This window comes from Telmatherina bonti (assembly GCF_933228915.1).
Source record: "Telmatherina bonti genome assembly, chromosome: 13".
NCBI classification, from domain to species: Eukaryota; Metazoa; Chordata; class Actinopteri; order Atheriniformes; family Telmatherinidae; genus Telmatherina; species Telmatherina bonti.
In genome coordinates this window covers 17647878-17662922 of record NC_136611.1, presented here as the reverse complement: position 1 = coordinate 17662922, position 15045 = coordinate 17647878, and the positions used below count along the sequence as shown (strand labels likewise).

Below are 15045 nucleotides of genomic sequence, written 5' to 3'. Positions count from 1 at the left end.
ATCACCCAAAGCTTTATTACCAGATGTTTTGGGCTTCGAGTAATTTGTACCATAAGTTTATTCTGTCATAAGAAAAGTATGGTTCAACTGTATTGAATACAACCTTTAGTACCCTTAGCATTCAGCTATAACATAATATAATTATAAATGATTATGTATTTGCAGTGATTACAGAATAATTACATTCATAAATTTAATGAGACCTCTGTCATTTTTTCTATTACTAAACAAGATGCACAGCATCTCTAAATCGTTGGCGTTTGGTCGGTTGTCATGGTGATGGGACAAAAGACAGCTCAATTCGGAAAAACATGTCACCATGACAACTCATCCGATAAGCTCTATATGATCTCGTAAAAATACTCGTGAAAGCATTAAGAGTAACATAATGAAAAATACCTAATAAAAAAAATAACAACAATAAAAAAAAAAAGCGACTGTTTTATTAACAAGTATTTTTATAAGCATGCAGGCGCCAGTAGAAATAGCTATATGTTACTTTTGTACTGCTGGGCTTCCGTACCCAGTTAGACAATCGCTGGTAGCACACCAACAGTATCCACAGTTCCTTACAGAACAGGCAAGTGAAAGTATTCTTTACAAACCTTTCTTGTAAATAGTGTCTCTTCAATATAAGACAGTAAGTGCATTTACAGTAAGCGGTCAGCTTGACTTCATATATGGGTTTAGGTTTGCACTTATCAACTTTTGCACTTGTTAAGAAGCTAACAAACCGACTAGCTAGGGTACGTTGGTGCTATTCGATGCTAACATCTAGCTGCGCCCACCAGCAGACTATTAGCAGGGGCACTGCTCAAATAAGTAGACCGTAATATGCATGGCTGCATTTGTTAAAACAGACTAATCGCATAAACTGTTGTTTTGAACAAAGATTTTTCCTGATATGATACATTTTGGTTCTAAAAAAAGAGACTGCGATCATGAGCTAACTTGTTCAAGTAAACCTAACAAAACTGTTTTGTTTCTCTCTCTCTCTCTCTCTCTCTCTCTTATATGCAGTTTTCCGTAACGCCATGGCATCGTCTGCAATGATCACTGTCCCGACAACCGCCTCCCGTTTTGCCCTCCTCCAGATAGATTCAGATTCGGACTCTGACGCCTCTGAGCCGGGGAAGTCAAACACCAAAAATGGACGAGACTCCTCTGGGAAGCCCCGACAGGGGAAAGCTGGAGCAGCTGGGGCCAAAGCTGCTCAAGGCAACGAGAAGAAAAAAGACAAGAAAAAGAAGAAGAAGGAACAGCAGCAGAGTGAGGCAAATGAAGTGAGTACTTGAGATAACCAACCATTTTTCTGCATATGTGTGTTGTTAAGCTGTGCACCTGACAGCCTTTTGTGGCTTTGCAGTGTTGAGGATTTCCCTTTGTGTCACTTCACAGGAATAGAAACTGCAGGTGGTGCTGTCACATGCTCTCGGGCTTTGTTTTCTTCTGCTTGAAGCTGAAAATGAAAATAAGTTATGAATGATGTGAGATATGGGAAAAGTCAAGCTTTATCTTCACAAGGATTCCAAATAATTTTGTAGAACTTCATTATATAGAACAATATTTTATAGAAGAGATTCGATATGGGAAAACCTTTTGTCTAAACATCATCATCTGACTCACCTGACCGTGTTTCAGAATCAAAGGTCAGGTTCAAGCAGAGTAATGGCTTTGTAAATACATGATCTGGGAAATTGGGATGTTGGGAAAAAAAACCTGTTGTTTTTCTTAGGCTTTTGGAATAAGTTTGAGTTCTCTCTCTATTAGTTGCGTAATTTGGCCTTCAAGAAGATTCCTCAGAAGTCCTGTGCCCCACCACCTTGTATGACCCTGTCAGGAATAGCAAGTGAACTTCTTAATCCAGCACCAGGATATCATAACACACCATCAGAGGGTTGGCAACAGTGGAAGCAGAGAGATGAACAGGTAATACGGAACAAATTGTGTCATGTTGGATCACCATGGTTTGAGCTTTATTTGGTCAAGATATTCAGAAGTCAGCAGTAGAGAAGTGGCTGCACTGGATTCTTACTGGATATTCTCACATGGCATAACAAAAGAGGAGATACATAAAATGCTGTTTGTTGTTTGTCCCTAAATAGTATCAGGAGAACTTTATGTATTATGATGACAGTGATCCTCATATGTTTATGCCTTCTTCACGTAGATAACCACAGAACTATATGAAGCAGATCTGGAAAAGGCCCTGATTCTAAGTAAACTGGAATATGAACAACAAAAACAGGTAAATTATTCTTGCACACACTCTCACTAATTAGATCTTTGAAAAAAAAAAAACAGTTGTAGTAACACAGTTGCAGATTTAAAAAGAAATGTTTTGAAAAATATATTAACTTTCAACAAAAACACATCAGTCTGTAATGCAACATTTGAAATTGAGTTGAGAAAAACACAAAACCCTATTCTTTTTTTGTCTGCTTCCTGATGTGGACATATTATTATAAATGTCTTTTTTTTTTTTAAATAAAAACCATTAGACAGTTTATTCAAAATATATATTAGAATAATTATACTGATCCAAACTTTTAGTATTCGGTTACCTCCAGCTCTTCTGATTCAGTTTCTGTCCATTTAGATAAATCAGAATTTCTAAATGAACCTTAAGTGTGTATTAGAAATCATGTCTGTAGTTTTGATTACTCGTATAAGTTTACAACCTCAATTATGAGTTATAGTCAGCTGATCTGCTTTCATCCAGCAGAGTAACACAAATGCATCTTCACCTAAATCACGAGGAGGAAAAGAGGGTGGCGGAAAGAAGGAGAAAAAGAAGAATCAGCAAGCAAAAGACAAAAAGACTGTTTCTCTCCAAGACTTCCAAGCTGAAGGCAGTGCAGGTTAGAAAAATTTTAATATTACCGGATGAATGTATTAATTTCGGCAACAAAGCCCCAGGAACAGAACCAGTAACTTGATTGTCTTGAGCTGAAAATTGTTTTTTTTAAGTTATACAAAGGGATTTACTAATAAATGCTTCTTTTTTAGACCATTTGTGTAGGAAACAGGACAAAGAGGTAAGACGTTATGAGTATTTCATACTATATGTAACAATAATAGTTCCTTACATTTTAGTGCCTTCTTCATTAAAGCATCTCCATACAAAACTAACGAGTCTGTTGAAGTATCATTTTAAATGAGCACTTACAGCGGTGCAAATGAGTAACTAATAATTAGATAATAATGGGAGTTATTAATTACAAATGACTTATTTAAAAAGTTGTCTGTGTTTTAGTTTCACAGATTTTAAGTATTAATCATGATGCAACAATTTATTAATATTGTGTGTGTATTGATTTTCTGGCTACTCATAATCTGCTGTGCAGGACTTGTTCTTGGAAATGTCTTTGTTATTTGTTACATACTCATTCCAAAGTATTTACATGGCCTTAGTTGTGACTGAATAATAGTAATAATATAAATGGTAAAGAATGCTTTGACATGCCGGCCAATTTTCCCATCAGGACACACGAGCGGCCAACCCAGCATTGGGGGCGGGGCAGGAGGAGCGATTTTTTAATAAACTGGAAGATGATGTAAGCCGAATTGTTCAAAGAGAGAAAAGACGTGAACAGTATGCCAACAGCCAAGGGCAAGAAGTAAATACTTCTACAGAACATGAACCAGTGAGTGGACGGACAAAACAAACCCAACACATAACCAGCTGTGTGTATGTATTTGTTGTCAGGCATAAACATGACCTCCACTTGCCATTTGTTTTCAGTTGTGGGTTGCTTTTTTGTACTTGTACCAAAGAATCTTAGTGATTTTCATTCAGACATTGTGAACCAGTTGTTCGTACATGCATGATCTCAAAGTGCACCATGTACATGCTCTTTTTTTTTTTACTGAGCTAAGGAGAAAGAGGGCGTGAAGCTGTCCTCACTTGTTGTTTTTTTGCCCGTTCTCCTTGTTAGGACCCTCGAGCAGAACAACTGAAGTACGAACTGGAGAAGAAAGACCAGGAGATCAATAAGCTAAAGCAGACCATCTCACAGTGGGAGGTCAGCAGTTAAATCAGACCCATGCTGTAGTATGGCTACACACACACTACGCACTTATTTACAGCTAATTTTAATTAATTACATTTCAGTTAATTCTGAGAGGCTGTGAGCAACTTTAATATGTAACAGTTGGTAATAGATTCACAGTCATTTTTAGTTTCCTGTGTGGAAAAAAGAAAATAAACTGCAAGTATCTAAAATCACATCTACATGATGATTTGCTTCTCATGTTGCAAACTCTCTGCAGGTAAAGTACAAAGAGGTGAAAGCAAGAAATGCCCAGCTGCTTAAGATGCTCCAACAGGGAGAGAGTGAGTTAAATGCAACATACATTTTCTGCTTGTAACGTGTTATGTTTGTCCAATGTTTATGGTTTTGACTTCTTTCCTTCAGTGAAAGACAAAGCAGAAATCCTTCTACAAGTGGAAGAACTACTTCATATTAAAGAAGAACTGTCATCACAGGTGTGGTACTAATATGGAGTTGTTGCTTTCAAGTAAAATGTTGGTGTACATCAGTAATGAATTTCTATTGTTTTTCAGGTATCATTATTACATGGTGCCCTTGAACAAGAAAGATCTAAAGTTAAAGGGCTGCAGTCAGAACAACCAAAACATCAGGTGGGTTCATATGTGTTCACTCATCTGTTTTATGCAGTTTTCTTTGGTATGATGTCTGTCAGACCTGAGATAAAGACAGATTATATATATTTACTCGTGTTAGAAATCCGTTGTTTGAATTAATTTGTGTTTTAACACTGGGGTAGGTAAACTTGCTAAAGACATTTTTTTTTAACTCTAGGTAAAGTGGTTCCTTGTCCTGATAGTATTCTGTACATTTTTAAATCATGAACAATAAGAAATATAGATAGATCCCTCTGTAAAAACTGACCAATCAAAACGTTTGGGCCAAATTGAAGTTGTTCATTTCTTATATTTCGTCAGCTTCTTTGCGGCTGAGAAAATGGAGGAAGGTTTTCCCCAACCTGGCTCGGTTTATTTGCCTCCTCCCGCTAAACAGTCGAGAAAGAAAATTGTTGGTGAAAAAAGCTGCAAACTAGAAAAGCACTCGGAGAGCACAAACTCCGCCACGGCATTGAAAAAATTCTTTGATCCAAACGATGATCTGGAACACCATCCAAATTAAACCTGTTCATCCTTTTTACATTTCCAACAACTTGCAAAAATTTAATTAAAATCTGTCCATTACTTTTTGAGTTAACTTGAACACAAACAGATAAACTCTGCAGAAAATATAACCTCCATGGCGGAGATAAGAAAAAAGCCTTGGATCAAGGAGCAAAACCAGAAGGGGAGGAGCCAAGACAGGGTGCTACTTTCAGATCTTGCTAGCTCCCCAACATTACCTAGCCCAGCTTTAACTGGTGTTTATGCCCATGGTTGAGACAAACAGCATCCACTAGCTACGTTTACAAGGACAAATCTTATCTATTAGGACAGATAAAGTGATCTAAACAGTTATGTGTTTGCATGATGGACAGATTTGATATAATTCTGATGCTTTGGACATGTGCTGTACATACAAAGAAGTTGTTGGGTTTTTTGTTTGTTTGTTGTAACCTTGGACCATCAAAAAGCACAATAATCATTTTTGGGGAAAAAACAAAACAAATGTGCTTTAATTAAATTGTTATTATTTTATTAAATATTTGTCTCTGTATATTTTTCTGGTTGACAGGGAAACAAGAAAGGGAAGAAAGGCTCCGAGACAGATCTATGAAGGAAAGACTCCTAACAAGAGAAACTGAATACATGAATAAACTTTAGAATACTACTCACCATCATCGGTTTTGTATTTTTTAGCTTGGACTCCTTGTCGGACTGCATGTCCTCCTAAACATACATATATTCACACAAAGTACACTCCAGACATGGCATGCTGTATTACACAACTGAGCAAGATTTGCAGCAGAAACTTCTCAACATAACTGAGTTTAAAGTCTGTTTTAAAATGATCGCTTGGCACCTTGTGCTGCCCCCTGCAGGCATAAAAGTGCCACTGCACCTCAAGTACTGTCTAAGGGTGTATTCCTTTCTTTTGTTCATGGGGTTTAATGCCAAAATGTTGGACTGAAATGTATGTTTGTTATTTTTCTCTCTGTTGAGTGAATAAAATACAATTTCAGTGAAAACTATTTTATGAACGTTTTCTTTGTCAAGATTTTAGAGAGAAGTTTTCCAGTTACAAAGTATTTTCATGGCTTATTTAAAAGTGAGGAAATGAATGAGTTCTAAGTAGCCTAAATCTATTTATTTAGCTTCTCGGTGCATTATTTCCTCAGTAATTGCATTAACATTTAGTTTCCACAAGCACATTTAGCTGGGTCACATTAGTACCACATTCTGCCAAGTCATTCACACACACACACACACACACACACACACACACACCTCCTCCCGCCCCAGGAGTGTGCGCTCCCACATCCGTTCATCGTCGCTCCACACAGGACTAGAGATGTCGGACTGTCGGAAAGAGAAACCGAGAACAGCTGGTGGTCGACAGAAGTCCAAGGCCATGCATGTTGCCGTCAGAAGCAGCACGGAGAGCAGAGACTTCACTGTCAGAGGAGATTGCTCCGTCAGACAGGTCAGCAGATGTGAACCCGGTTGTTTCTAAACAGAAAATGTGTGCAGATAGCAGACCTCCACTGTGTAGCTGTTAATGTTAACACACCCAAACCCAAGCTCCTCTCAGTAATGCTACTATGTTTTTTGGTTGGCAAAACACTGCTGCGTGTGTGTGTTCAGCTGAAATGGGCCCTGTCAGAGAGCCTAAGAGCCTCAGCAGATCAGCTGGTGCTGATCCACTCCGGCCGGGTCCTCAGAGATTCAGAAGTAATGAGTCACCTTAAGGGACAGGATGGGTCAATCAGCCTCTGCATGATGGAAAGGTACATAAACACACACGGCATGGACCGAAGTGTGGTCAGACTCCTGTGCTGACATGCAGTTGTGAACTGAATGTCCTGTTTGTTGCGAAATCTGTCAATTTAAGTCAACGTACAGCTTTTTTCTCTTCTTACACAGAGAGATTATGTAGACAGAATTTAGACTTGTTTAAGTTAATTGTAAAATGACAAAAAAAAACAAAAACAGGAAGGTAGTTATTTGGGTATATAGAATTTCATGTTGACAAACAGGCTGATTGAAACCTTTTCATCACTGTTGTGGCATGCATACCTATCTTTTATATTGTGTGTTACCTTAAAAAATTTCCTTTGGTATCTTAAGGGCACAAGGGTTTGCTATAAGCAGAACTGTTCGAGATTACATATGCTGGTGGCAAATTTGGATTCATTTTATCATTAGCAGAACAGATATATGCTTAAAAGCTTTAGGGCCAAATATTTAAGACTATGTGGGTATACTAAGAAAGAATGAAAGGCTGGACATTTCATGTATATAGCATGTTTGACAGATTAAAAACTGTAAAGTGATGAACAATAGGAAGAATAAAAATAGAAAATACAGAAAAATGCATAAAAAACAATAAGACATATGAAACATAAAAAAGCACTTTTCAACTAATTTCAAAAACATTCAATAGAATCTAAACACCCGAAAGGATGGATGGATGGATGTACAGGCATCCCATTGTTCAAACATTAAAAGACCTACACTATGCCAGTATCCCTATAAGCTTTTTAAATATTCATTTGCTTGAAGAGATGTAGAACTGACAATGTCAGATGTTCTGTACATTTTAAACTTTGCTTTTGAATGTTTTCATCACCAAAATGTATCCATAAACTCTACATGCTTACACAGCTCACACAACATATCCAAAATTTTGACTTAAAATATATTCCATCGCTCTCAGGCTCCAGCCTCGGCCTTCAGATGATTCAACTTCAGAACCGGTCAAATCAGAAAATACAGCTGTTCTTGTCCCTGACCCCATTTTGACTCCAACCCCAACTTCACCACTCTGCCTGGGTAAAACAGCAGAACAGATTGTTTACCTTCGACCTGATATCACCCAGATCTGCGGTGAGGAAAACATTGATTTGCTTGTTGTCTTTTAAACCCATCTCATTGCAGTTGAAGGTGCAGAAAACATTGACTTGGAAAGCAACGGACCGAGTTTCTTCTCTGCAGTCCAGCAAAAGATGGATGACCAACTGCTGAGTGACCCAGAGATGATGCGCCATGTTCTTGGCAACCCCTTTGTGCAGACCACCGTCTCCAACTCCAGCCCTCAACTAACAAGACAAGTCATTCTGTCTAATCCCCAAATTTGGCAGCTCCTGCAAACAAACCCTGAGGTAGAATATGTTGAATGACACAGATGTCATTAATCAGGTGTGTGTTTGACTTATAGATCTTTTGCAAACAGTTTTAAACTTCAAGTGCCAACAATATATAGTCTGCACATTCAGAAATGTGCGTTTGTACCACTTTAATAAATAAACATACAAAAGATAATACCGTTATGAGTTCAAATAATTGTTTATGTGTAAAGTATAGTTCCTTGAGAAAATTTTCCTACCAATTTGTCGGCAAGTGAGGGCTCATTATTCACACATACCTTTCCAGGTGTTGAAACTTATTAGGAATCCCGACATGATAGAGGATATGATGCTAAATGAAGACAGAGCATTAGACTATATACCATCAGACCAGGGAAACTCTGAAACCATCCTTGCTGCTTTTGGTATCCCCGGAAAAAGAGGAATAAACACAGCAACATAGTCTTGAACTGTCACAGGTACAGCTTGGAAGGGAGTATTTTCCTAAATAATCCTTTGTGTGTAGTCTGTTGTCGGAGCTGTGTATCTCTGCTGTGTGCTTCAGAGAAAGAAAACTCAAGTATTCACCACATCTTTAAATCCACAGACACTAAAGGCACAAAACAATCTGACGCCGTCCCTCTCCAGTGACTCCACAGATCCTATCAGAGAACTGGCAGCCACTCCCAGAGTTGACCTTGGATCTCAGAGCATCATTACTGCAGGCAAGATGATTCACATTCACATGGTTCATACAGCCTACTAATGCCTTCATCACAGCCAATTAGATCCATTGTAGACAAAATCCAGCTGATTCACAGAGAAGTTGATTATATACTGTATGTCCTTCTAAACCTACAACTTAACTTTAAGTGAGAGACTTTAATGGACTTAGACTATTAATGTGCAGCTTTTTTTTTTCTCATTTTATTTATTTATTTTTTTGTCTGGGGCCTGCTTTATCTTACTTTAGGAATGCAGTCACTGCTGGAAGAGATCACATCCACTCCAGGTCTGATGGAGAGTCTGCTGTGTGGACCACATGTCAACAGTCTTCTGAACTGCCTCAGCTGCAACCCGGACCTGGCTGCACAGGTGACTCTGAGTTTAACTGTGGGTACAGAATTAAAATAAGGGACCAGTGTGTAGGATTTTAGAGGGAGTTATTTGTAGAAATAAAAGTTAGTTGTTATCAGGTTTCCATTGGTGTGTAATCACTTGAAGCAATACTATGCCAGCCAAATGCTTGGGCACACGTTCCCATTAATCCCAATTAGAAAGTGTGTTCAAACTTTTCACTGTTAACTGAAAGAGCACGATTTCATGCAGAGAGGGTCTTCTTGTGTTGCCATGTTGTGCTTTATTTGTAGATCCATCATCCTAACTGCTTAGTCCAGGGTCGCGGGGAAGCTGGAGCCTATCCCAGCAGTCTTTGGGTAAAGGCAGGGTACACCCTGGATGGCTCGCCAGTCCATCGCAGGGCAATGTTGTAATGTTGCTCTTGCAACAGGTTTATATATTTTTATTTGAAGAGAAGCCCAAAATTTACATATTCAGTCCTCAGTCTGGAGAAAGGCTCTTGCATATTTAAGGCCACCCTTGGTTGTCCTCCAACTGTTGTGAGAAAAAAACGATTTAACTGCCTGTAATCTGATAACAGACCAGTAGATGTCAGCAAATCCTAGGATTTCAAACGTGGCAGGAAATAAGACAAAGTGAATACAGAAGTTACTAGCACGTCTTGTCATTGGTTTTTTAATTTTCTCATATTGTTTTAGATGCTTCTGAGTCATCCCTTGTTCTCAGGAAATCCTCAGTTACAGCAGCAAATGAGACGGCAGATCCCACTGCTCCTGCAACAGGTTTATCCTCTTCACTGTTACTCGTCTTATGTCTTGATTGTCTTATATATGGAGAGAGAGAAAGATTGAGAGAGAGAGATCTTGGGGTTGTCTACATTTAGGGTAGTTTAAATGTTATTTATTTATTGTTTAGATGCAGAGTCCAGAGCTGTTGTCTGCCATGATGAACCCCAAAGCAATGAAGGCTCTTCTACAGATCCAACAGGGCCTGCAGACTCTGGCTGTGGAGACTCCTTCCCTGATACCTGCGTAAGAACAAGCACACATTACACTTTTCATTTTAGTGAATTGTGCGTCGAAGTTATTGAAGAAAAGAAAAGATTCACTAAGATATAATGAATTTATTGTAATGCCTCTGTCTTGTAGAGCTGGACTTGGAACTAGTGGTGTCGGTGTCAGTGAAACGTTTGACCTTCCACATGACGTTTTCCCCAAAAACCAGCCAGGAAGCAGGAATGAGACGGGATCTGCCGTCTCATTTGCCACAGTGACAGAACAGCAGCAGCAATTTGTACACCAGATGCTACAGGCATTGGCTAACACCAGCAGTGGGGTACCTTTATGTATTGTTATCTGCATCCTTAGTTAGCACTTAGTTAATCTGAACTCAACTGAATTTAAAATATTCTCAGTGGTAGAGAATTAATTGAATTGAATTGAATTGAATAAATTTTTCCTAAGGACAATTTAGAGTGATCAATTACCCTAACATGCATGTCTTTGGATGGTGGGAGGAAGCCGGAGTACCCGGAAAGAACCCATCTATCCATGCGGATAATTTGCAAACTCTGTACAGAAAGGTCACTGTTCAAACCTCCCCCAAGCTGAGGCTTGAACCAGCAACCTTGCTGTGTAGCCACAGTGCTAACCACTATTCCACTGTACAGACTTAATTTAATTTAATTGAATCAAACTGAAATTTGAACAGGGGAAACTGGAGATTTCATACCTTTCTCTCCACAGAAACCAGTTCAGTTCTTTTCCTCTCTCTCAAATTTCTGCTGTTGAGTTATTGAGGATTAAAGCCACGTCATTACTGTTAACTACAGTATTATTTCAATCGAAGGCAGTACTTTAGTATTTTTTTGGATCCAAGATGAGCAAAGTGAAACTATACACATTTTTTAAAAATATTTCCATCTGTTAAAAGGACAAGTATAAATCACATGCCACTTTTTTTTTTTAACTTCTTACAAATGATCTGTCATTTTCTTGAAATAGTAGAGCTTCAAGTAACTCTTATGTCCCATCGCCTCAGGTCTGCCATGAGGAGGAAATGGAGTAGCTGAACTCATTGGACTTCAGAAACAGACAGGCAAATCTTGAAGTCTTCATCAGCACAGGAAGAGACCTCTCCACTGCTAAACAACATGGCCACTGCTCGGTCTATGAGAAACAAAACACTGCTGTCTGTCCATGAGTAACTGCAAATGTACTGGCATCTGTCTATTTTCACCTGAACTCATACATAGTAGTTATAAATATTCATCATCAATGATCACAGAAAGTTGTACAAAACAAAGGACTTTACAATCTCTATTAATAATTAATAACTAACAAAACTCAGAATTGGGCGACTGTGGCTCAGGAGGAAGAGCAGTCGGCTTGTAACTGGAAAGTTGGGAGTTTGATTCCAGGCTCCCCCTGACTATGTGCCGAAGTGTCCTTGGGCAAAACACTGAACCCTAAGTTGCCCCCCGATGTGTGCCTATCAGGCTATGAGTGTGTATGTAAATCGCTTTGGATAAAAGCGTCTGGTGAAATGACTGTAGAATAGAATTGATGTAACAACTGAAAGATGTTATTATCTATTGTACATGTAGAGTCCTGCTCAGAAAATAATATCCTGGGTTTGTCAGGAGAACACTGGGATGTTCAGTAACAGTGATGCTTTTATGAAGGGAGAAGACAGAAAACAGTGGTATTAAGAGGAGAGTGAAAAAAAGCAGATTCAGCTCCACTGTCAGGTCCGCATGTGCATTTAAATCCACTCTATAGCGTAGCCTTGTAGCAATTGCATAAACATTCAAAAGTAAACATGCATAATTAATTTTTTTTGCTATTAAACTATAAAGCTCAGGCATCTTTTATGTTTAAGTTTAATGACCGTCAGATGACAGTCAGATTGGCTTAGAAGCACACGTGGAGTTGACCGCCGTCCCAGACAGCAAATTGAACGAGGAACCCAATATGTTGTTTGTTGTTCCTGTACGTCTCATCCACTGCAAGATGTTCAGGGTGTATAACCTGCATGTAATGTAAAAATGTTTGTGTTAATCCCCCCAAAAAAAACCAAAAAACACCAATGTTCAAGCTAGCAAAGACAAACCTTGTTGATAAAGAAAAGAAATTATATTTTAGAAAGTGTACTGACCAAGAATGCATGAGGCTGCTCTACCCCAAAGTTGCACTCTGAAGTGCTGTTGTACTACTAACATCAGATGCAACATATTAGTGGATGTTACAGATGTTAAACTTGGAGGATGTTAAACATAATCAAAAATGTTGAATGCTGTCTTTGTTGGTGTATTCATGGATTTTTAAACATGTTTTGTTGTTAATTGCAGTACAGCAGAAATAACAAACGTGTAACAAATGCTGCAAACCATTGCTGTGACTCCCAATAGATGCTATATATACATTGCTAAACAAAAAATAAAGGGAACACTTAAACAACACAATGTAACTCCAAGTCAATTACACTTCTGTGAAATCAAACTGTCCACTAAAGAAGCAACAGTGATTGACAATCCATTTCGCATGCTGTTGTGCAAATGGAACAGACAACAGGTGGAAATTATAGGCAATTGGCAAGACACACCCAATAAAGGAGTGGTTCTCCAGGTGGTGACCACAGACCACTTCTCACTTCCGATGCTTTCTGCTGGTATTTTGGTCACTTTTGAATGCCAGCGGTGCTTTCACTCTAGTGGTAGCATGGGACGGAGTCTACAACCCACACAAGTGGCTCAGGTAGTGCAGCTCATCCAGGATGGCACATCAATGCGAGCTGTGGAAAGAAGGTTTGCTGTGTCTGTCAGCGTAGTGTCCAGAGCATGGAGGCGCTACCAGGAGACAAGCCAGTACATCAGGAGACGTGGAGGAGGCCGTGGGAGGGCAACAACCCAGAGCAGGACCGCTACCTCCTTCTTTGTGCAAGGAACAACAGGAGGAGCACTGCCAGAGCCCTGCAGAATGAGCTCCAGCAGGCCACAAATGTGCATGTGTCTGCTCAAACAGTCAGAAACAAACTCCATAAGGGTGGTATGAGGGCCCGACATCCACAGGTAGAGGTTGTGCTTACAGTCTAACACCATGCAGGACGTTTGGCATTTGCCAGAGAACACCAAGATTGGCAAATTTGCCACTGGCGCCCTGTGCTCTTCACAGATGAAAGCAGGTTCACACTGAGCACATGTGACAGACGTGACAGAGTCTAGAGATGCCGTGGAAAACGTTATGCTGCCTGCAACATCCTCCAGCATGACTGGTTCGGCAGTGGATCAGTAATGGTGTGGGGTGGCATTTCTTTGGAGGGCTGAGAGATCCTCAGACCCCTTGTGGGACCATATGCTGGTGCGGTCGGCCCTGGGTTCCTCCTAATGCATGACAATGCTAGACCTCATGTAGCTGTGTGTAGGTGTGTCAGCGGTTCCTGCAACACGAAAGCATTGATGTTATGGATTGACCCACTGTTCCCCAGACCTGAATTCAATTAAGCTTTAGTCCAGGTCTGGGAGGAGATCCCTCAGGAGAACATCCGCTGCCTCATCAGGAGCATGCCCAGGCGTTGTAGGGAGGTCATACAGGCACGAGGAGGCCACACACACTACTGAGCCTCATTTTGACTTGTTTAAAGGACATTACATCAAAGTTGGATCAGCCTGTAGTGTGTTTTTCCACTTTAATTTTGAGGATAACCCCAAATCCAGACCTCCATTGGTTGATACAATTGATTTTCATTGATAATTTTTGTGTGATTTGTTCTCAGCACATTCAGCTATGGAAAGAACAAAGTATTTAATAAAAATATTTCATTAATTTAGATCTACAATGTGTTACTTTAGTGTTACCTTTATTTTTTTGAGAAGTGTATGTATATATATATATATATATATATATATATATATATATATATATATATATATATATATATACACACACACATACATACATACATACATACATATGCCACAATTCAAGGTGTGCAAGCTTTTCCATTAATACGTTTACATAACTGTCTACTTTATATGAACATATTACTGCACTGTTGCCCTCAAATCCTTCCTAAGTAGAGACTCAAAGCTTTAATGTCTGACTGTGTACGAAGCTGAAACAAACACTAGGGGGCAGTTAATCATCACTACTTCATGAACATTTGTTCTTCTTGTTTGCAATAAATCAATTGAATATGAGAACACAAGTTATTCTCATACTAATTACATTTAGTGTAAAATATCACCAAGTATCTTTACTGTGACACTGTATAGAAAACATGACCAACCAACAAATTTAGCATGTGACGAAGTTAACTGATTATTCATTAACCAAAGTAAATTCTGTATGTCAGATTACTCTTTGCCCTGCATGCATGATTTGGGACCTGACAGAGAACGTGAACATATCATTTGCTTGACAACATGTGTGCATCTGTCTGTTGCCACCAGACTAAAAGAGTTTTGATCTTCAGCAGCGTGCGTGTGTGTGTGTGTGTGTGTGTGTGCAGGAGCGCGTGTGCAGCTGGATGTGTGAGATATAGGAGTAGCTGTGGGGGTTTTCTGGATTAGAAGCTCCAAAAATATTCGGGTTGAGGTTTGAAGATGAATCACGCCATGAAAACAGCTCTTCAGTATGTGAGCGAAGGTTTGTGTGTCAGTCTGCAAAACAACAACAAAAGAGGCCATCAGTT

At 39.2% G+C, this 15045-nt stretch overlaps 2 protein-coding genes across 4 annotated transcripts; both read left to right on the top strand.

Annotated features, from left to right (window-relative positions):
* The first annotated feature begins 536 nt into the window (after nucleotides 1–536).
* gkap1 (G kinase anchoring protein 1) lies at nucleotides 537–6110 on the top strand. Of its 3 annotated transcripts, none has more exons than XM_079251121.1 (12): nucleotides 537–580; nucleotides 1021–1283; nucleotides 1771–1929; nucleotides 2171–2248; nucleotides 2726–2861; nucleotides 3010–3038; nucleotides 3486–3647; nucleotides 3939–4025; nucleotides 4273–4336; nucleotides 4419–4489; nucleotides 4568–4645; nucleotides 5724–6110. In XM_079251121.1, the coding sequence occupies exons 2-12, from the start codon at nucleotides 1035–1037 to the stop codon at nucleotides 5763–5765; spliced, it is 1155 nt and encodes a 384-aa protein (XP_079107247.1). In that variant the 5' UTR covers nucleotides 537–580; nucleotides 1021–1034; the 3' UTR covers nucleotides 5766–6110. The 3 variants fall into 3 exon arrangements, with proteins under 3 accessions (XP_079107247.1, XP_079107245.1, XP_079107246.1); XM_079251119.1 differs by having other exon boundaries at nucleotides 2723–2861; XM_079251120.1 differs by having other exon boundaries at nucleotides 574–640; nucleotides 2723–2861.
* A 390-nt stretch (nucleotides 6111–6500) lies between these two features.
* On the top strand, nucleotides 6501–11421 carry LOC306764468 (ubiquilin-1-like; the record flags this gene model as incomplete). Its single annotated transcript, XM_079251642.1, is given in 11 exon segments — nucleotides 6501–6632; nucleotides 6794–6936; nucleotides 7866–8035; nucleotides 8087–8315; nucleotides 8317–8347; nucleotides 8840–8999; nucleotides 9248–9369; nucleotides 10053–10136; nucleotides 10270–10385; nucleotides 10503–10689; nucleotides 11395–11421. Coding segments are annotated over 11 exon segments (1401 nt in total).
* Nucleotides 11422–15045: the final 3624 nt, after the last annotated feature.

What these genes read in the sequence shown, in the direction of transcription:
- gkap1 (XM_079251119.1), top strand. Translation starts at nt 1,035, where the DNA reads ATGGCATCGTCTGCAATGATCACTGTCCCGACAACCGCCTCCCGTTTT. An exon ending in GTAGGAAACAGGACAAAGAG is followed by an intron (nt 3,039 to 3,485) that starts GTAAGACGTTAT and finishes TTTTCCCATCAG; the next exon opens with GACACACGAGCGGCCAACCC. An exon ending in AGACCATCTCACAGTGGGAG is followed by an intron (nt 4,026 to 4,272) that starts GTCAGCAGTTAA and finishes AACTCTCTGCAG; the next exon opens with GTAAAGTACAAAGAGGTGAA.